This window comes from Psammomys obesus, unplaced genomic scaffold (genome assembly GCF_907164565.1).
Source record: "Psammomys obesus unplaced genomic scaffold, mPsaObe1.curated_primary_1811, whole genome shotgun sequence".
NCBI classification, from domain to species: domain Eukaryota; kingdom Metazoa; phylum Chordata; class Mammalia; order Rodentia; family Muridae; genus Psammomys; species Psammomys obesus.
The window spans coordinates 46,945,128-46,962,519 of record NW_026596051.1 but is presented as its reverse complement, the minus strand read 5'-3'; the positions used below and the strand labels follow the sequence as shown (position 1 = coordinate 46,962,519).

General features: G+C 42.5%; 1 protein-coding gene across 1 annotated transcript in view; it reads left to right on the top strand.

Annotated features, from left to right (window-relative positions):
• Nucleotides 1-17,392, top strand: part of Smim14 (small integral membrane protein 14) — a 45,608-nt gene that overhangs the window by 23,273 nt on the left and 4,943 nt on the right. The window contains exons 2-3 of the mRNA XM_055623912.1: nt 3,065-3,174; nt 10,172-10,220. Of these exons, the coding sequence (XP_055479887.1) occupies nt 3,100-3,174; nt 10,172-10,220 (124 nt within the window). The 5' untranslated portion in view covers nt 3,065-3,099. The remainder of the gene's footprint in view (nt 1-3,064; nt 3,175-10,171; nt 10,221-17,392) is intronic.

Genomic DNA, 17,392 nt, shown 5'->3' with positions numbered 1-17,392 from the left:
TTTTTTTTTTTTTTTTTTTTTTTTTTTTTTTTTTTTGAGACAGGGTTTCTCTGTGTAATTCTGGCTGTCCTGGAACCTGCTTTGTAGACTAGGCTGGCCTTGAATGCAAAAATCCTCCTGCCTCTGCCGCCCGAGTACTGGGATTAAAGGCGTGGGCCACCACTGCCCCATCCAGGTTGCTGTTTTCATATTGTCTTTTAAAGAGTTCTCTATAAACTAAGGAAATTGGCCCTGACAGAGATTGCAAGTGTTTTTATTGTCTTTTCATTTTGCTCTGCATTTCAGGCTTATGACTTTTTGACTGTTAGATTTGTCAATAGTTTGGTTTGCTTGGTTTGTTGTTGCTGGATTTTTTGTTTTGCTTTGTTTGTTTGTTTGTTTGTTTGTTTTTTGGGGCAGGGTTTCTCTGTATAGCTCTGGCTGTCCTGGAACTCACTCTGTCCTGAAACTCAGGCTGGCTTTGAACAGCTGTTGGCTTGTTAGTTTTTTGGTTTTGTTGTTGTTGTTTTGTTTTGTTGAGACAGGGTCTTTTGTGTAGCCTTGGCTGTCCTGAACTCTGTGCACTGGTCTCACAGTGATCTGCTTGCCTCTACCTCCCCAAGTGCATTAAAGGAGTGCACCACTACGCCTGGCTTGTCTTGTTTTTTAATGGCTTCTTTATTTTTGTTTTTCTTCATGTTCCTAGTCTTCATGTATTTACACATGGGTCAGTTTGTGGACACTGGTGATCTTTTGAACTTTAAATCACTTGTGCATCTTGAATTTATTTTGCTATGAGATTTGTAGGAAGCCAGTTCTACATGGTAAGCAAATAAGTGTTTTACCATTGACCTATATCTCACTCCCCCCCCCCTTTTTTTTTCTTTTCACTGTTTAATTTTTGACACTGGGTCTTGCTAAATTGCCTAGGCTGACCTTGAAAGTGTCTCTGTAACCTGTCCCAGGCAGGCCTTGAACTTCTGTTCCTCCAGCTTTGTATCCCAAATAGCTGAGATTACAGGCCTGTATTGCTAAACTTGGCCAGATTTCTTTTATGTATTCTGGTTTCTCTCCCAAATTTCCATAGCACAGGTGAGGTGTTTTTTTTTTTTTTTTTTTTTTTTTTTTTTTTTTAAAAAAAAAAAGGTTAATTTTTTTTTTTTATCTTTTCTTTTCTTTTTTGGTGAAGACCTGATCCTCAGTTTAATCCAGAAGACCCACAGTGACTTGAATCTTTTTATTTCCCCTTCCCTTGTTCAGTTTCATTTTAAGTCATCCTTTCTCCCTGCTTGGATTTTGAACCAAAGATTCCTCTAGGCAGCAAAATGAGTCAATCTCAATACTCACTTAATTTCCCATTGCTCAGGGAAGTTTTTAAAAATTGTCTGATGGGGACTAGAGAGATGACTCAGTGGTTAAGCGCACTGCCTACTTCTCCACAGGGCCTCTGTTCAAATCCCAGTACCTACATGGTTGCTCACAAGCATTTATAACTGTAGTTCTGTGCAATCTCCTCTTCTGAGATGTATATGCATAAAACCCATAGAAAGATAGATAGACAGATAGACAGACAGACAGATAGAAAAACTTTGAGACAGGGTTTCTCTGTATAGCCCTGGCTGTACTGGACCAGGCTGGATTCAAACTCAGAGACCAAGCTGCCTCTGCCTCCCTGAGTGCTGGGGTTAAAGGTGTGTGCCACCTTATTTGTGAGTGATGTATGTTTGTGTGAATATGTGCACTTGAATGCAGGTGCATTTGGAAATAGGTATCAGAACCCTCTAGAACTGGAATGACAGGCTGTTTGAGTTGCCCAGTATGGATGCTTGGAATCAAACAACTTCTGTAAGTAGTTTTTACTCTTAACTGTTGAGTCATCTTTCTGGCTCCTGTTTTATGCATTTTATCCACTTTCTAAAAATTGTTTTAGACAGAAGGATAAATCTTCTGCTAGTACTTCATCCCAGAATCTCATTCTTGTTTTTCAGAATGTAACAATATGTCTCTAGCTGTTGTCATTAATTAAAAAAAAAAGTTTCAGGTTTCTTTATTTTATGAAAATGAATGTTTTACCTGTATGTATATATGTATGTGTACCACGTGCATTCCTGGTCAGATGAGGGAACTGGATTTCCAGGAACTGGGCTTACAGATGGTTGTGAGCCACTCTGTGGGCACTGAGACTCAAACCCTGATCTTCTGCAAGAGCAACAAGTGCTCTAAAACACTGAGGCATCTCTCCATCCCGATTGTCATTAATTTACTTCTGTAAACATTGAAATTATTTAAGATACCTCATTTTTCTTTCAGATTATTCCTTTTTATTTTTAAACTGTTTATATGTGTGTGTACATGAATTTATGTGTACTACATGCATGCAGTAGCCTAAGAGGCTAGAAGATGATGTCGGAGCCCCTGGAACTAGAGTTACAGGGGGTTGTGAGCTACCCAATGAGGGTGCTTGGAATAGAACTTAGGTCCTTTGGAAGAGTAGCTCTTAACTAGAGCCATCTCTCTGTACCTCCACCCCCTTTCTTCTTAAGATGAGTCTGTGTAGCCTAGGCAAGCTTCAGACTTGCTGTGTAGTTCAGGCTGGTTTCAAATTTTCTTTAACCACCCACATCTGGGATTATAAACTCTCATGCTCAGCCAATCTACTCTCTTGATAGACTAAAGGTTGCTTTAAATTTTTCAATTTAAAAAATTTTAATTTTAGTGGCAAGAGAAGCCAGTAGCTTATAGGTTTCATAATTCAAATGATAAAATTGTATATTAGTAATAGTTTCATGAAGTACACGCCTAGAGGTGGTGACACAAGCCTTTAATCCCAGCACTCAGGAGGGAGAGGCAGGCAGATCTCTGACTTCAAGGCCAGCCTGGTGTGCAGAGTGAGTTTCCAGATTTTGTGTAGCCAGGCTACACAAAGAAATACTGTCTCAAAAAACCAAAACAAAGAAAACAAAGGCAAAAATAAATAAATATGGACTACACATAGCTTATGCAAACCATAATGAATCCATGCGGTATATAAATTTTTCGTAATTTCACTCAATAGTACTCTTAACTACTTTTTCTTTCTTCCTAGATTTAAATAGTTGAGTGAAATCAAGCTGGGTAACCATGGCTGAAGGTGGATTTGATCCCTGTGAATGTATTTGCTCTCATGAACATGCGATGAGAAGACTGATCAATCTGGTGAGATGAACAGCAGTCCTGTTAAGAACTGCTCTGTATTCTTTCTTCCTGGTTCTGTGAGATTAGTGTTTGATTAGTTATGTCTCTGTTGCAGTGATTGGTCATGAGCAAAGGCAACTAGGGAAAGAAAGGGTTCATCTCAGCTTTCCCTCATGGAGGGAAGTCAGGGCAGGAACTCAAGGCAGGAACCTGGAGGCAACAACTGAAGGAGAAGCCACAGAGGATCATTGCTTAATTACTTGTACCCTAAGACTTGCTTAGCCTGCTTTAACAACCTAGGACCACCAGCCCAGGGGTAGCATGGCTCTGGCCCTCCCACATTAATCATTAATCACAAAAAATGCTCCACAGACTTTCCTACAGGCTGATGTGGTTCCCTCTTCCCAGATGACCTTAGCTTGTATGTAGTAGACAAAAAACTAACCGTACCAAGGTTAATAGAGGATTTTCTCCAGACAGTCACTAAAATGTAGTTGATAGTAAAACTCCATGGTAAGTTAAGTCATAATGAAAAAACATTTGCCAGTATTTTATAGAGATACAAACCAATCATTTCTTTACTTCTGTAGATTTATTTTAAGGACACTTGGTGTCCTGATTAGTTAACCACAATCATGTTGAACCAATCATGTATTCACGTTGTGCCAGATAATTGTTTTTAGTTATGTGGAGTTTACCTGCCAAACTACTATGAAACCATGGCTCCTTTCTGATACACACAGTTCAGTCCTTCTCCAACATAAATCACTACAATAAGAATCTCTGTGGAAAGCACTTCTAGATCTACTAAGTTGTTTGGCAAAGGTTAAAATAAGAAGTCTTTTTAAAAATCTGGCCAGTGGTGGCACAACACCTTTAACCCCAGCACTTGGGAGGCTGAGGGTGGCCTGGAACTCGCTCTGTAGCCCCAGCTGGCCTTAAGCTTACAGACATCCACCTGCCTCTGCCTCCCAAGTGCTGGGGCTAAAGGTGTGTGCCACCTCCACTCTTCTCAGTTCTCATTTAACTTTCTTACTTCCTAAACTTAAAATTGATACTGTTTATATGATAGTGTACACTTCTTAGTATAAAAGAAGAAATTTGACCATTACTAAAGTACTATTTTTTATATCCAGTGCCTCATGTACACTAGGCAATACTCACTTTACTGCAGAGCTATATTCTCAACCTTTCAGGCCTTAATTTTTTTTTTTTTTTAAAGACAGGGTTTCTCTGTGTAGTGTTGGCTGTCATGGACTCACTTTGTAGACCAGGCTGGCCTCGAACTTACAGGGACCCACCTGCCCCTGCCTCCCAAGTACTGGAATTACAGGCATGTGCCACCGAACCTGGCAAGCCTTAAAATTTTTACAAAAGTATATTTTGTGTTTGTGTTCTTCTGTGGTATTTTTTTTTTTTCCTGAATATGCCTGTGTACTATATGTGTAGCTGGTACTCTTGGGACATTAGAAGTATGTCACAGATCCCCTGGTTGTAAGTCTCAGTGTGGGTGCTAGGGATTGAACCAATACTGTCTGGAAGAATAGCCAGTGCTCGTAACCACTGAGCCATCACTCCAACCCCTCAAGTCTTAAATTTAATCCAACATAAGGCCTAAGTTCTAAAAGAACTTTGATATTAATAACAAAAACTGGTCTAGGAACCTAACTGTGGTGAAGCAAGGCATCTACATTTAATTAAAAATTACCATCTCAAAGGACATCAGAAGAAGAAGAAAACAGGAAACAAGCGAGGAACCTGCCACAGAGGGCCTCTGAAAGGCTCTGCCCTGCAGACTATCAAAGCAGACGCTGAGACTTACGGCCAACTGTTGGGCAGTGTGCATGGAATCTTATGTAAGAAGTGGGAAATAGGGCTGGAGAGATGGCTCAGTGGTTAAGAGCACTGTCTGCTCTTCCAAAGGACCCAGGTTCAATTCCCAGCACCCACATGGCAGCTCACAACTGTCTGTACCTCGAATTCCAAGGGATCTGACACCTTCACACTAATGCACATAAAATAAAGTTAAATAAATTATTTAAAAAAAAAAAAAGAAGTGGGAAATAGTAAGATCTGGAGAGGACAGGAACTCCACAAGGAGAGCAACAGAACCAGAAAATTTGAACACAGGGGTCTTCCCAGAGATTCATACTCCAACCAAGTACCATGCAGGGGTTCTCCAACCTAGAACCTCTGCACAGATGTAGCCCATGGCAGTTTAGTGTCCAAGAAGGTTACATAGTAATGGGAACAGGAACTGCCTCTGACATAATCTGATTGGCCTGCTCTTTGATCACCTCTCCCTGATGGGGGAGCAGCCTTACCAGGCCACAGAAGATGACAGTGCAGCCACTCCTGATGAGATCTGATAGACTAAGGTCAGAAGGAAGGAGAGGAGGACCTCCCCTATCAGTGGACTTGGGGAGGGGCATGCATGCAGAAAGGGGAGGGAGGGTGGGATTGGGAGAGGAGAAGGGAGGGAGGGGCTTATGGGGGATACAAAGTGAATAAAGTGTAATTAATTTGAAAAAAAGAAAAAAAATACCATCTCTCCTTTAAAATTATATTTTAATTTAGTATCTTGTTGTTGTTGTTCTAATTGGTTATATTTTAGAAGAAATTAAAACTGGGGCATGTCCGACCCTCCCCTTTCCTGGTAGTGTACATGTGACTCTCTACCATGCTGCTGCTTTCTAATTTTAGCTCAGCTTTTAGGTCAGGGTACAGGAGGAAGATGTGGTGGAAGTGGGTAGCTATGGAGATCAGGCCATGAGGGAATAAAACCTGTAGGTCAAGCCTCGGACTGATCCCTCAGGACACAGAGTCAAGGGGAAATGTAAGAGATGGCCATACAGCAGATAATTCCCAAGATGGAATTATAAGGAAAAATGTATATCCCCTAAAGTTTACAACTGATGCTAGAAATATCAAAGGTGATGCCTGGTGGCTCAGAGCCTCCAAGGTGTAGCTTTTTTAAAAGCCAATGTATTAGAAGATTATATAAACGGTTTGCTGCATTAAAAAAAGAATATAATAAACACTTCAAGTTAAGACAGCTCCTTGTCTGCATACACAGTGTAGAGGGGAATTGGGAATGAGTGGTCCAAGAAGTCAGAAGTCAGATGGCAAGATCAGCTGACAGCTTCAGCAACAAACTTGATCAGATGAAAGAAGAAATAACACAGGTTAAAAGACAAGGAAGGAAAGAAGGAAGGAAGAAAGAAAAAACGAAAACCAGCATGGTGGCTCACACCTATAATCCCAACACTCTGGGAGGCAGAGGCAGGGGGATTGCTGTGAGTTTGAGGCCAGCCTGGCCTACAAAGTGAGTTCAAGAGAAAACCTGTCTCAGGGAAGGAAAAAAAAAAAAGAAAGGCAAGACTTTTGAAATGTTAGTGCCACATATAAAAGAAAGAATGAAAAGAAAATGTGAGTGCTTAGAGAAGCCTTTCAAAGATACATATGTGTCTATATGTGTCTCATTGGTGTACCTGTGTAAGGAGAGCCTCAAGCTGACTGTACAGAAAACCTACTAAACAAATACCAAAAAAATTCCCAACTTTTGGGAAAAGACATGATCATGCAGGTAGAGTAAACATTTAGAAAACTTGAAATAAGCATGACCTCAAAAGTACTTCTTAGCTGGCTCTGATGGTGCAGGTATTTAACTAGGCAGAAGCAGGTGGATCTCTATGAATTTGAGACCAGCCTGACCTGCATAGCAGATTCCAGGCCCACTAGGCCTACACAGTGAGATGTCTATATAAAAGAAGTTCCTCTTTATGATATATTATACAATGTTCTCTCTGCCTGTACACCAGCACACCAGAAGAGGGCACAAGATCTCATTATAGATGGTTGTGACCTACCACGTAGTTGCTGGGAATTGAACTCAGGACCTCTGGAAGAGCAGTGAGTACTCTTAACCTCTGAGCCATCTCTCCAGCCCCTGTGTGTTTGTTTGTTTTTGTTTTTTTTTTTTTTAGAAACATTGTTTAAAATGGTGGCTGGTGAGATGGGTCAGTGAGTTAAGTAAGTGCAGGGACCTGAGTTGAGATCCCAGGTACACATACAAAAGCCATGCATGCTGAAACAAACCTGTCACCCCCTCCCCGACCTGTGCTGTGGGGACAGAGAGTGGTGGACCCTGAGGCATCACTGGGGGCTAATCTGGTCAAAAGAGAGTTCCAGGGTTAGTAAGAGACTTTGTTTCAAAAAACAAATTGGAGAACAATAAAGAAAGACGCCCAATGTCATCCTCTGGTCCCCAGTTGTGCAGACATGAGCAAGCAAACAGGGGCACACACACACACCAGTCCTCACAGTGGACATTGTCCTTTCTCTATCCCAGTGTAATCCTTTAGGCTTTTTTTTTTTTTTTTAAGACAGAATTTTACTATGTGGCTCTGGCAGGCCTAGAACTTGCTGTGTAGAACAGGCTGGGCCCCAATGCTGGGCACCCTACCTGGCTTGTGAAATGTTTTCTAAAAAGAGGTGGATGAAAATAGATACATAGTGAGTTCCTTTCAAGTGAAATATGTCTTCATTAAATAAACAAACAAACAAATAAATAAATAAATAAATAAATAAATAAATAAATAAATAGAAATGCGTCTTCATTGTGTCACATCTAGTTTTATTTACTACATAGATGGAGAAAGGACCGTGCCAAGCCACAGTCTAGTCATAAGTCAGCCTTTTAAGTTGTTGAGTTCTCTTTAGAAAAAGGATGTGTCTCTCTGTGTAGCCCTGGCTAACCTGACCAGGCTGGCTTTTAACTTACAGAGATTGTCTTGCCTCTGTCTCCCAAGTGCTGGAATTAAAATCATGTGCTCTACATCTGACATCAAGTATCTACTCTTCTGATATCTAAATGATGATATTAAGATTAGCCGGGCATGGTAGTGTATGCCTATAATCCCAGCACTCAGGGAGGCAGAGGCAGTTGAGTTTGAGGACAACCTACAAAGCAAGTCCAGGGCAGCCAAGGTTACACAGAGAAATCCTGTCTGAAAACAAAACAAAAACAAGAATATTAAGATTTGAAGGTAATTGCCTAATCCAGCATGGTGAAACTGGCCTGAAACCCCAGCACTGGGCAGATTAAAGCAGAAGGATTTTGAATTTGAGCCCAAAAGCCAAATAAATAAAACCACTACTAACAGAGGACTCTGAGACCACTCAATTAAAATAGTTTGTTAATTTAAAAATAAACTTAATCGTACCATTAAAAGATTCATAGCAAAAGCAAAATATTATGATTAAACTTGGGGAGATGCATGATACAGCATATTTGTAAAAGTGACCTGGTGGCCTATAGGCTTTGAGTTAATACAGCAGCCAGGAATCAGAGTTAGGTAGATCATGATGCGTTTGAGCCAGCCTAGGGTATACTTCAGTAGGCCTTTTTTGTTGTTCCCCACTGTGTATATGAGGCTGTGTACATTGGGAGCTGGCTTGCAAGTTTCCAGTCTTCTTTCTCAGACTGTTTGTCTATGTGTGTGTTTAGAGTGGGGGGTGGCACCTGTTCTGTGACAAGACTCTTGTAGTCTTGTTTCCCCTTGGAGTAACCTTGCATGTTCAAATGATTCCTTTTGGATTCAGAAGGATTAAGATATACAGCATAGCTGGGTGGTGTCTTTAATCCCAGCACTTAGGAGGCAGAGGCAAGGGGTTCTCTGATTTTAAAACCAGCCTGGTCTACAAAGCTAGTTCCAGGACAGGCAAGGTCAGAGAAATCCTGCCTAGAGAAAGCAAATGAACAAACAAAAGGTATGCAGCATAATTTTACATTAGTTAAGATCTTTTACTGCCATTCTGACTCGGCAAGAATGGTCATCTCGGGGCAAAACTTAGGGAATGGCGTGTTCTTTATTGCTGTCCTGCTCAGATAACATTGTACCCTGTGTGTAGCCCAGGGGCAATAGTGTTCACTGGGCTATTAACTGCCTCACACATGTGTCTATGCTAATCCCTGATGGTAGGCAATTTTTTTTTTGGCCCCATTTTAATAGATGAAAAAAACCTAAAGCTTAGAGGTGGCCCGGAGTCTTGAAACATTAGGAAGCTGTCTAACCTGACTTACAGGTGATGCCTGTCACTCTGTGGAGCCCATGCTCTTGCCAGCCCAGCAGTTGTTCTGCAGATTGCTGGACAGACAGCCACAGGGGGTGGGTTACTGAGTATGTAAGAGGTGTTGTTCATAATGAGACTGCATGGAAAAGTTGCCTGTCCTTCACCCTCTGCCATTCAGCCATCTTCACTGAGATTTTCATTCCTCTGCCACCTGAAAGACCTTAGCGTGAACAGAACATGCATAATTTGCTTTATGTAACTGGCTGATGGATATTTGAATATTTTAAATTTATAATCTCAAATGATTCCAAAGCCAAATTTTATGAATTTTATAGTCGGGCAATGTGGCACATCTCTGTAATCCTAGCCTTTGGGAAGTAGAGGCAACGAGGAACCTGAGTTTATGGTCATCCTCTGCTGTGTAGTGAGTTTGAGGCTAGCCTGGCTTGCATGAATGAGACCCTGTCACAAAGAAAGAAAGAAAGAAGGAAGGAAGGAAGGAAGGAAGGAAGGAAGGAAGGAAGGAAGGAAGGAAGGAAGGAAGGAAGATTAAAAGGGGAGGTAGGGCTAGAGAGATGGCTCAGAAGATTAAGAGCACTGTCTGTCCAGAGGACTGGACCTGGGTTCAATTCCTAGAATTCATGTGGTAGCTTACAACTTCTGTAACTCCAGATAGCGGGGATTCGATGCCTAGTTCTGATCTCTGTTGGGCACCACGTATACATGTGGTGCACAGACAAACAAGCAGGCAGAAATCTCACTTAAAGTTAAACAAATAGGTCTAAATTTTTAAAAAATTGATTTGCTTGCTTATTATGTGGTGCTAGGAACTACATGCAGAGCCAGCATGCCCTGTCCTCACTCCTGCCCCTTACCCTGACCGTAGCCTGGTGGCCCCTGCCAGGTTGGTGGCTCAGCAGTTAACTCTCCTCTCTCTCTGCAGCTCCGGCAGTCGCAGTCCTACTGCACAGACACAGAGTGCCTCCGGGAGCGTAAGTACCAGCGGGCCAGAGGAGGGTGGGCCTTGGACAGTGAGCAGACAGGGTTCTCGTTTTGTCTTCTTCATTTTTAAAAAACAGTTTCACGGGGGCTGGAGAGATGGCTCAGAGGTTAAGAGTACTGCCTGCAATTCCAGGTCCTGAGTTCAATTCTCAGCAACCACATGGTAGCTCGCAACCATCTATAATGGGATCTGATGCCCCCTTCTAGCATGCAGGTGCACATGCAGATGGAGGACTCATACATAAATAGATAAATCGATGGGGGGAAGAAAAGAGTTCAGATAGCCCAGGTTGGCCTTGAACCTCTGATTATATGGCCTCCACTTCCCAAGGTGCTAGGATTTTAGGCATGTGCCATCATGCCTGACTTAGTTTATTTTATGGTAAATGGCTCTCTGTTGTGTTTTTGCTGCTTAATATACTCAAATGTTTTGACAGCCTCAAGTGGAGTCACAGGCTTCTCAAAAAGGGTCATTAACTTACAGCTCTTGTGTCTGTGGATGGCAGTACATGCCTGAAATCCCACATGGAAGGCTGAGGCAGGAGAATGGTGAATTCCAGGCTATCCTGTGCTACATGGCAAAACCCCATTAAAACCAAACCAAACCAAAAAAACTCTTCCTTTATAACTTCTTCAACTAAAAACTTAAGGTTGTGGGAGACTAACAGGATTTAAGAGAGTTCTAGGCTTCCAAGGGTGGGAAAGTATAGGAGGTAATACCTTGGAGGAAATTTGTGAAGGAATTTACAGAGTTTTCTACTGTAGATCTCTTGTCTTCAGTAGAGAATTTGTATTTGTCCCCGGGTGGTGATGGCGTACACCTTTAATCTCAGAGCTTTGGCGGCAGAAGCAGGTGGATCTCTGAGTTCAAAGCCATCCTGGTCTACAAAGTAGGTTCCAGGACAGCTAGGACTACACAGAGAAACACTGTCTGAAAAAAATGTTTTGTCATTAGGCAGAAAATATGTTTTTGGGAATCTTTCTTTAATTTGCTATTTCTAAATTGCTTCCAGCTCAAAAATATACTTAATTGAAAAGCATACTTTGACCAGTCTGAAGTCTCCTGCACATGTCTGAAGATTTTGATTGCTGGATTATGTTGTCTCCATTTATTACTCCATTTAAAACTATGCTAGTTTTCTAACCTTAGGTGTTGCCCATTTTGGGCAAGTACTCTCCTGCTGACCTACATTTCCAGTGCCAAATTACATTTTTTCATAGGTTACTTGTTTATATTTAGCTTCAGATATCCAGCACTCACTCTTCTTTGTCTCTGTGTGTGCGCATGCGTGTGTACCCCTGTGGTTGAGTGTCCCTGTGCTGCGAATGCCTGTGTGTGGATGTGGAGGCCAGAGGATGGCCTGGGTCATGTCCCTCTTCAAGCCTGTCTGCCTCCTTTTCTGTTTGAGACATTCCCTCAGTGGCCTGGGGCTTGCTGATCTAGGCCGGCAGCCCAGAGCGCCGTGTCTTTGTGTCCCCTGGTGTTGGTGCCCAGCTTGTTTACAGAGTCTGGGAATTAAACTCAGTGCCTCTGCCCCCCCAGAGTACAGATGCACATACTTCTCTTGGGTTACTTGTTTATTTTTGAAATATCTCATATATCCTGGCTGGCCTGGAACTCACTATGTAGGGGAGGATTCCATTCTAAGTGCTAGGATTCCATGCCTGCCAAGCACTGTTTTTATTCAGTGTTTGAAACTAAAGACACAATGAAGTACAGGCTTGTTGTTGTTGAAAACAGGGTTTCTCTGTGTAGCCTTGGCTGTCCTGGGCTCACTTTGTAGATCAGGCTGCTCTCAAACTCCCAGAGTTCTGCCTCTGTCTCCCTGAGTGCTGGGACTACAGGCACATGCTATTGCACCAGGTAAGTAGAGGCTTCTTACGCCATTGTCAATTAGTTTTGTTATTTGTGCCCTAGGTTCCCACCTCTGTAACTACACTAACTTGACTAGTGCAGGGTCGAGCCTACAGTAGAAATTGTCAGAGTACAGTGGCTGATGGCAGGATATGGTAATGGAAATGGATATGGTAGCAGTGACAACATGAGCAAGGACTAGAAAGATGGCAAGCTGAAGTTACAGAAGTTACTGAAGTTACAGTGCTCCACTTCTTTAGTCTCTTCTCTGACAGCATTCATCAAGCTTTGGTGCACAGCCCAGGTATTTGCCACTGGAGGTCAAAGTCCTAAAGCCTGCTTTTCTAGTTGAAAATGAGCTTAATTGAACTTCTTGTGGGAAAACAAATGTTTATTGCATGTATGATGGTTGGACTCTTGAGCCAGGGCCACTTGTAAATCAAGTAGGCTTTTTTTTTTTTTTTTTTTTAAAGATATATTTATTTATTTATTTATTCATTCATTTATTTATTTATTTATTTATTTATTTATTTTACATATGTGAGTGCTCTGTGCATGTACACCTGCATGCCAGAAGAGGGCATCAGATCCCAATATAGATGGTTGTGAGCCACCATGTGGTTGCTGGGAATTGAATTCAAGATCTCTGAAAGAACAGACAGTGCTTTTAACCACTGAGCCATCTCTCCAGCCCCCTCCCCCTTTTTTCCCCTCCTCCATTTCTTTACTTTTGGTTGTTCTGGAACTTGCTCTGTTGATCAGGCTGGCCTGAAATTCAGGAATCCGCCTGCCTCTTCCTCCTGAGTGCTAGGATTAAAGGTTGTGTACCAACATGCTCAGTTTATATTTTTGTTTCTGTCAGTGAAATGTCATTTACTGATCCTAAATAGAGAGGCAAAACTCCAGGTGTCCCTGCTTTTTTGTGCATGTTCAAACAGGTTGTGTGTGTGTGTGTATGCAAGAGGTAGACATCAAGTATATTCACTCTACACCTTATGTTTTTTAGACAGGGCCTCTAAATTCTGCAATTTTAGTATATATGAAGTCCGGAATTTGAGCCCCAGCACCAAATAAGCCTAGGCATGGGGAGACAAAGGCTGAAGGATCAGAGGTTCAGGGTCAATCTCTGCCACTTAGTGAGTTAGAGGCCAGCCAGGCGTACATGAGACCTTGATCCAAAACCAATCACTCCCTCAGTTATTCATAGATCCAACTGGTGGACAGGTATAAAGAGAAACAGTTATTTTCCCACTTGTAGAATCTACATGAGCTTTGGCATTAGTCAGGGAATATGGTTTGGGTTTTTTGTTTGGTTTGGTTTTGCTTTTGGCTTTTGGTTTTTCTGAGACACAGTTTCTCTGTGTAGCCCTGGAACTCACTCTGTCGACCAGGCTGGTCTCAAACTCACAAGAGATCTACCTGCGCCTGCCTCCCAAGTACTGGGATCAAAGGCGTGTGCCAGTGCTTTTTCTCTTTAATAATTCTCTGCTACTTTATATTTATTTCTTTTTATTGAAACAACTTTTGACATCTTTGTTTGTTTTTTCAGTGTTTTCTTTTGAGACAGGGTCTTACTATATAGCCTGGAGCCTGTTTCATAAACATAAACCAGGCTGGCCTTTAACTCATAGAAATCTGCCCTCTGCCTCTCGAGTACTAGGATTAGAGTTGTGCCTTATACACAGCTTTATTTTTACTTTGTGATATGTGTTCATGCGTGCAGGACTACCTTTGTGCTGGTGCAAATGCCATGTGTGTGCACATGTATGTGGAGGCCAGAGGTCCACTTCAAATGTCATTTTTCATGAGCCATCCTCGTGTGTGTGTGTGTAGATACAGGGTCTCTCAATGGGATCTGTGGCTCACCAGTTAGACTAGGCTGCCTGGCTGGCCAGTGAGTCCCAGGGAGGGATTACCCTGTCTCCATTTTCCCAGCACTGGGATCACAAATGTGCCATCATGCCCCACTTTTTCACAGAGGTTCTAATGACTGAACTCAGGGCCTCATGTTTGCTTGGCAAAGACTGAATTATAGAGTTACCTACCCAGTACAACCCATGACATAATTTCCTATCTCTTTCTGTCTCTAAATAAAGCTTTTGTGTATTTACTCTGAACCTGTAATTATTCAGTCTTCCAGTTCTTCCCAACTTTCTCTAGCCATATTTCCTCTCCAGTTCTAACTTTTCAACTACTCTGTCTTCTTTACACCCCCCCCCCCCCCCCCCGCCTCCTGTGCTCACTCCCTGGAGCTATTCCCTTCCTATACACCCTTGATGATATTCTCAAGTCTCATGACTCATTATGTTTGTGCTGATGACTTTCATCTGGACCTGTCTGGTGTTTCACAGGCATCTCAAAAACATCATCTTCAGAACTGAGTTCCTAGTAGTATCTGTCACAGCTGCTTTCTTTCTTTGTCTTTCCCATAAGTTTGTGGTAGCTCTGTCCTGAAAGTGACAGGGCTCTCAGGGTCTATGCATTATCATCTACCTTCAGGATGTAACCAAAACTGTACTTCACACCACCACGTTCTCCCTCCTTGCTGTTCACCATCTCATATGCAGGGTGTTATAATAGGTTCTGCTTGTTGTCTGTCTGTCTGTTGTTTGTTTAAGACAGGGTCTTACTCTGTAGCCTTGGCTGCTCTAGAACTTACTATGTAGAACAGGCTGGTCTTGAAATCAGAGATATCTGCCCACTTCAGCCTCCCAAGTTCTGGTCAGGCCAGGTGTGGTAGCATACACCTTTAATCCCAGAACTCTGGAAGGCAGAGGCAGGTGGATCACTGTGAGTTCGAGGCCAGCCTAGTCTACAAAGTAAGTACAGGACAGCCAGGGCTTCACAGAGAAACCCTGTGTCGAAAAACAAACAGGTGACTGTCGGGGGCTGGAGAGATGGCTCAGAGGTTAAGAGCACTAGCTGCTCTTCCAAAGGTCCTGAGTTCAATTCCCGGCAACCACATGGTGGCTCACAAACCATCTGTAATGTAAACTAATTCCATCTTCTGGCAGGTGTAAATCTAGATTAGAACGCTCATATACATAAAATAAATAAATCTTAAAAAAAAAAAAAAAAAAAGGTGACTGTCACACCATGCCAGGCCTTATATGTTTTAACTATCTCCCTGTTTCCCTTGAAGAATTGGCTTGAAGAAGTACAAGTTTGCTTTTGGCTTCTTTTCACCTAAAATTCTTGTGGCACTTTCTGCTTGATGCACAGTAAAAGGTCCTTGTTATGACCCATGAGGCCTGTGATGAGGCTGTGATTGGGAGCTCCTGTGACTCTCTTCCACTGGTCTCCAAGTCTCATCCTGCTTCAGAGCTATCCCAGCTGCAGTATCAGTAGTCAACACGTCCCACTTGCTTCTCACTCAGACTGCGCTCAGCTCTTTCTGACTCTACATCTTTTTAAAAACCTTTTTTTTTTTTTTTTTAATTATATTCAGGGTTGGGAGCCAGACTCAGGTCATCAGGCTTGGTGACAGGTTCCTTTGGCTGCCAAGCCCTGTCCTGCTGGCCCTCACTCCTATCTACAGGTTTCTAGCTTCTCAGTGGTACCACCCTCTGTTATCCTGTGTCTAGTAACTATGTATCTGGTGACTGTTTTACTTAGGCATCTTCTGTCAGTCTTTGTTGAGAGCTCCTTGAGGGCAGGGATACTTGAAGGCCAACTCCTGTCTTCAGGATTCCAGCATCAGGACCATGATCTCCCTCTCTTTATTTCTGCTGGCAGTTGTGGATCTCTAGATCTGACCCTTGCTGTGCTTTAGCATCTTTTTTTTCTCTAGACCCTGCATTTTATAGTTCCCTTTGGGCATGGTTTCCTCATTACAGAAGGTGGCCATCTGAAGAACCACTTTAAAGACAGTTCAGAGGTTTGTCTGAACATAAAAAACATTTTTAGGGCTTCGTAGAATCTTTGTAAAACACTATTGTTTTCTTTCTTAAGGTGCTGTGGATCAAACTTAAAACCTTATGCATGTTAGGCCTGCGCTACACCGCTCAACTACACCTTAGCCCTTTTTGGTCTCACTGTGTGCCTAGGCTGGCTTCAAACTCAATACCTAGCTCCGGCTGGCCTTGAACCTTAAGATCCAAGAGTCCTTCTTACTCATGTGCCGTGTCTGACCTCCTCAAATCTTTTTTAGTCTGTATTTTTAATGCCTAAGCAACATTCCTTCCATCTCTGCCTGTTGCCCCTGATTATGTACCCTTCACCTGCTATTGTACCTCTGGCCTATAGAATCTTACTGGGTCTCATGTACCAAATTTACTTGCTAGAATGGCACCATAATTATTTTACCATCTCAGCAAACTTAGAAGTGGCACAAGTCTGTAATCCCACCATTCTAGAGACAGAGACAAGAGAATCAGGAGTTCATGCCAGCCAGGGCTACCTAGCGTACTTGTATATGTGTATCCAAGCCAGCCTGGATACAGGAGATCTCAAACCAAACAAAGCAAGGACTACCAAGATAGCTCAACAGATAAGCCACCTCCCTCCAAGCTTGATGATCTGAATTCAGTTCCCTGGGACTTATCCTGCCCCCCAACACACACACAGTGTGTGTTGAAGAGAACTAACTTCTCAAGTTGTCCTTAGACCTCAACAAGAGTGCTGTGGCATGTGTGCTTACACACATACATACACACACAAAACAAGTAAGTAAATGAATATGTAACTTTCAAATAAATAAAAACCAGACTAGACTATGACATTTCCTCAGTTAAAAGCTTTGGTGAAGGGCTAAAGAGATGGCCCAGCAGTTAGGAGAGCTTGCTGCTCATGCAGAGGACCTGAGTTCAGTTCCCAGCCCCTCTGTCAGGCAGCTCACAAGCCTCTTCAGCTGTAGCTCCAGAGCATCTTCTGGCACACACACACATATCTTTAAAAAAAAAAAAAAAAATGAGCATTACTGTCACATACTTCTCCATGACCTCCATGGGCAGTCTTATCTTAACAGGATGTGTAAGACTTTCCACAGCTCAAACTCACCTCCAGCAGCCCTCATGGGCACCTGTGGTCCTCAGGATTCTCACAACCAGCAAACTCACCTCCAGCAGCCCTCATGGGCACCTGTGGTCCTGGGACCTGCTGAATGATCAGCTCTAGAATAAATAAGCTTGGAAACTTTTAGCCGCTCCCCACAAGTTATCTTACTTCCCCAGATGGTGCCTTGGCATGTGTCCCTTCTACGTCCCACAAATAAATATTGGTTCAACAGTAAAGGCTGTGCCCAACTTGCTGGAAGCCATGCATTTGATCACTAGCACCCACAAAAAAAAAAAAAAAAAAAAAAAAAAA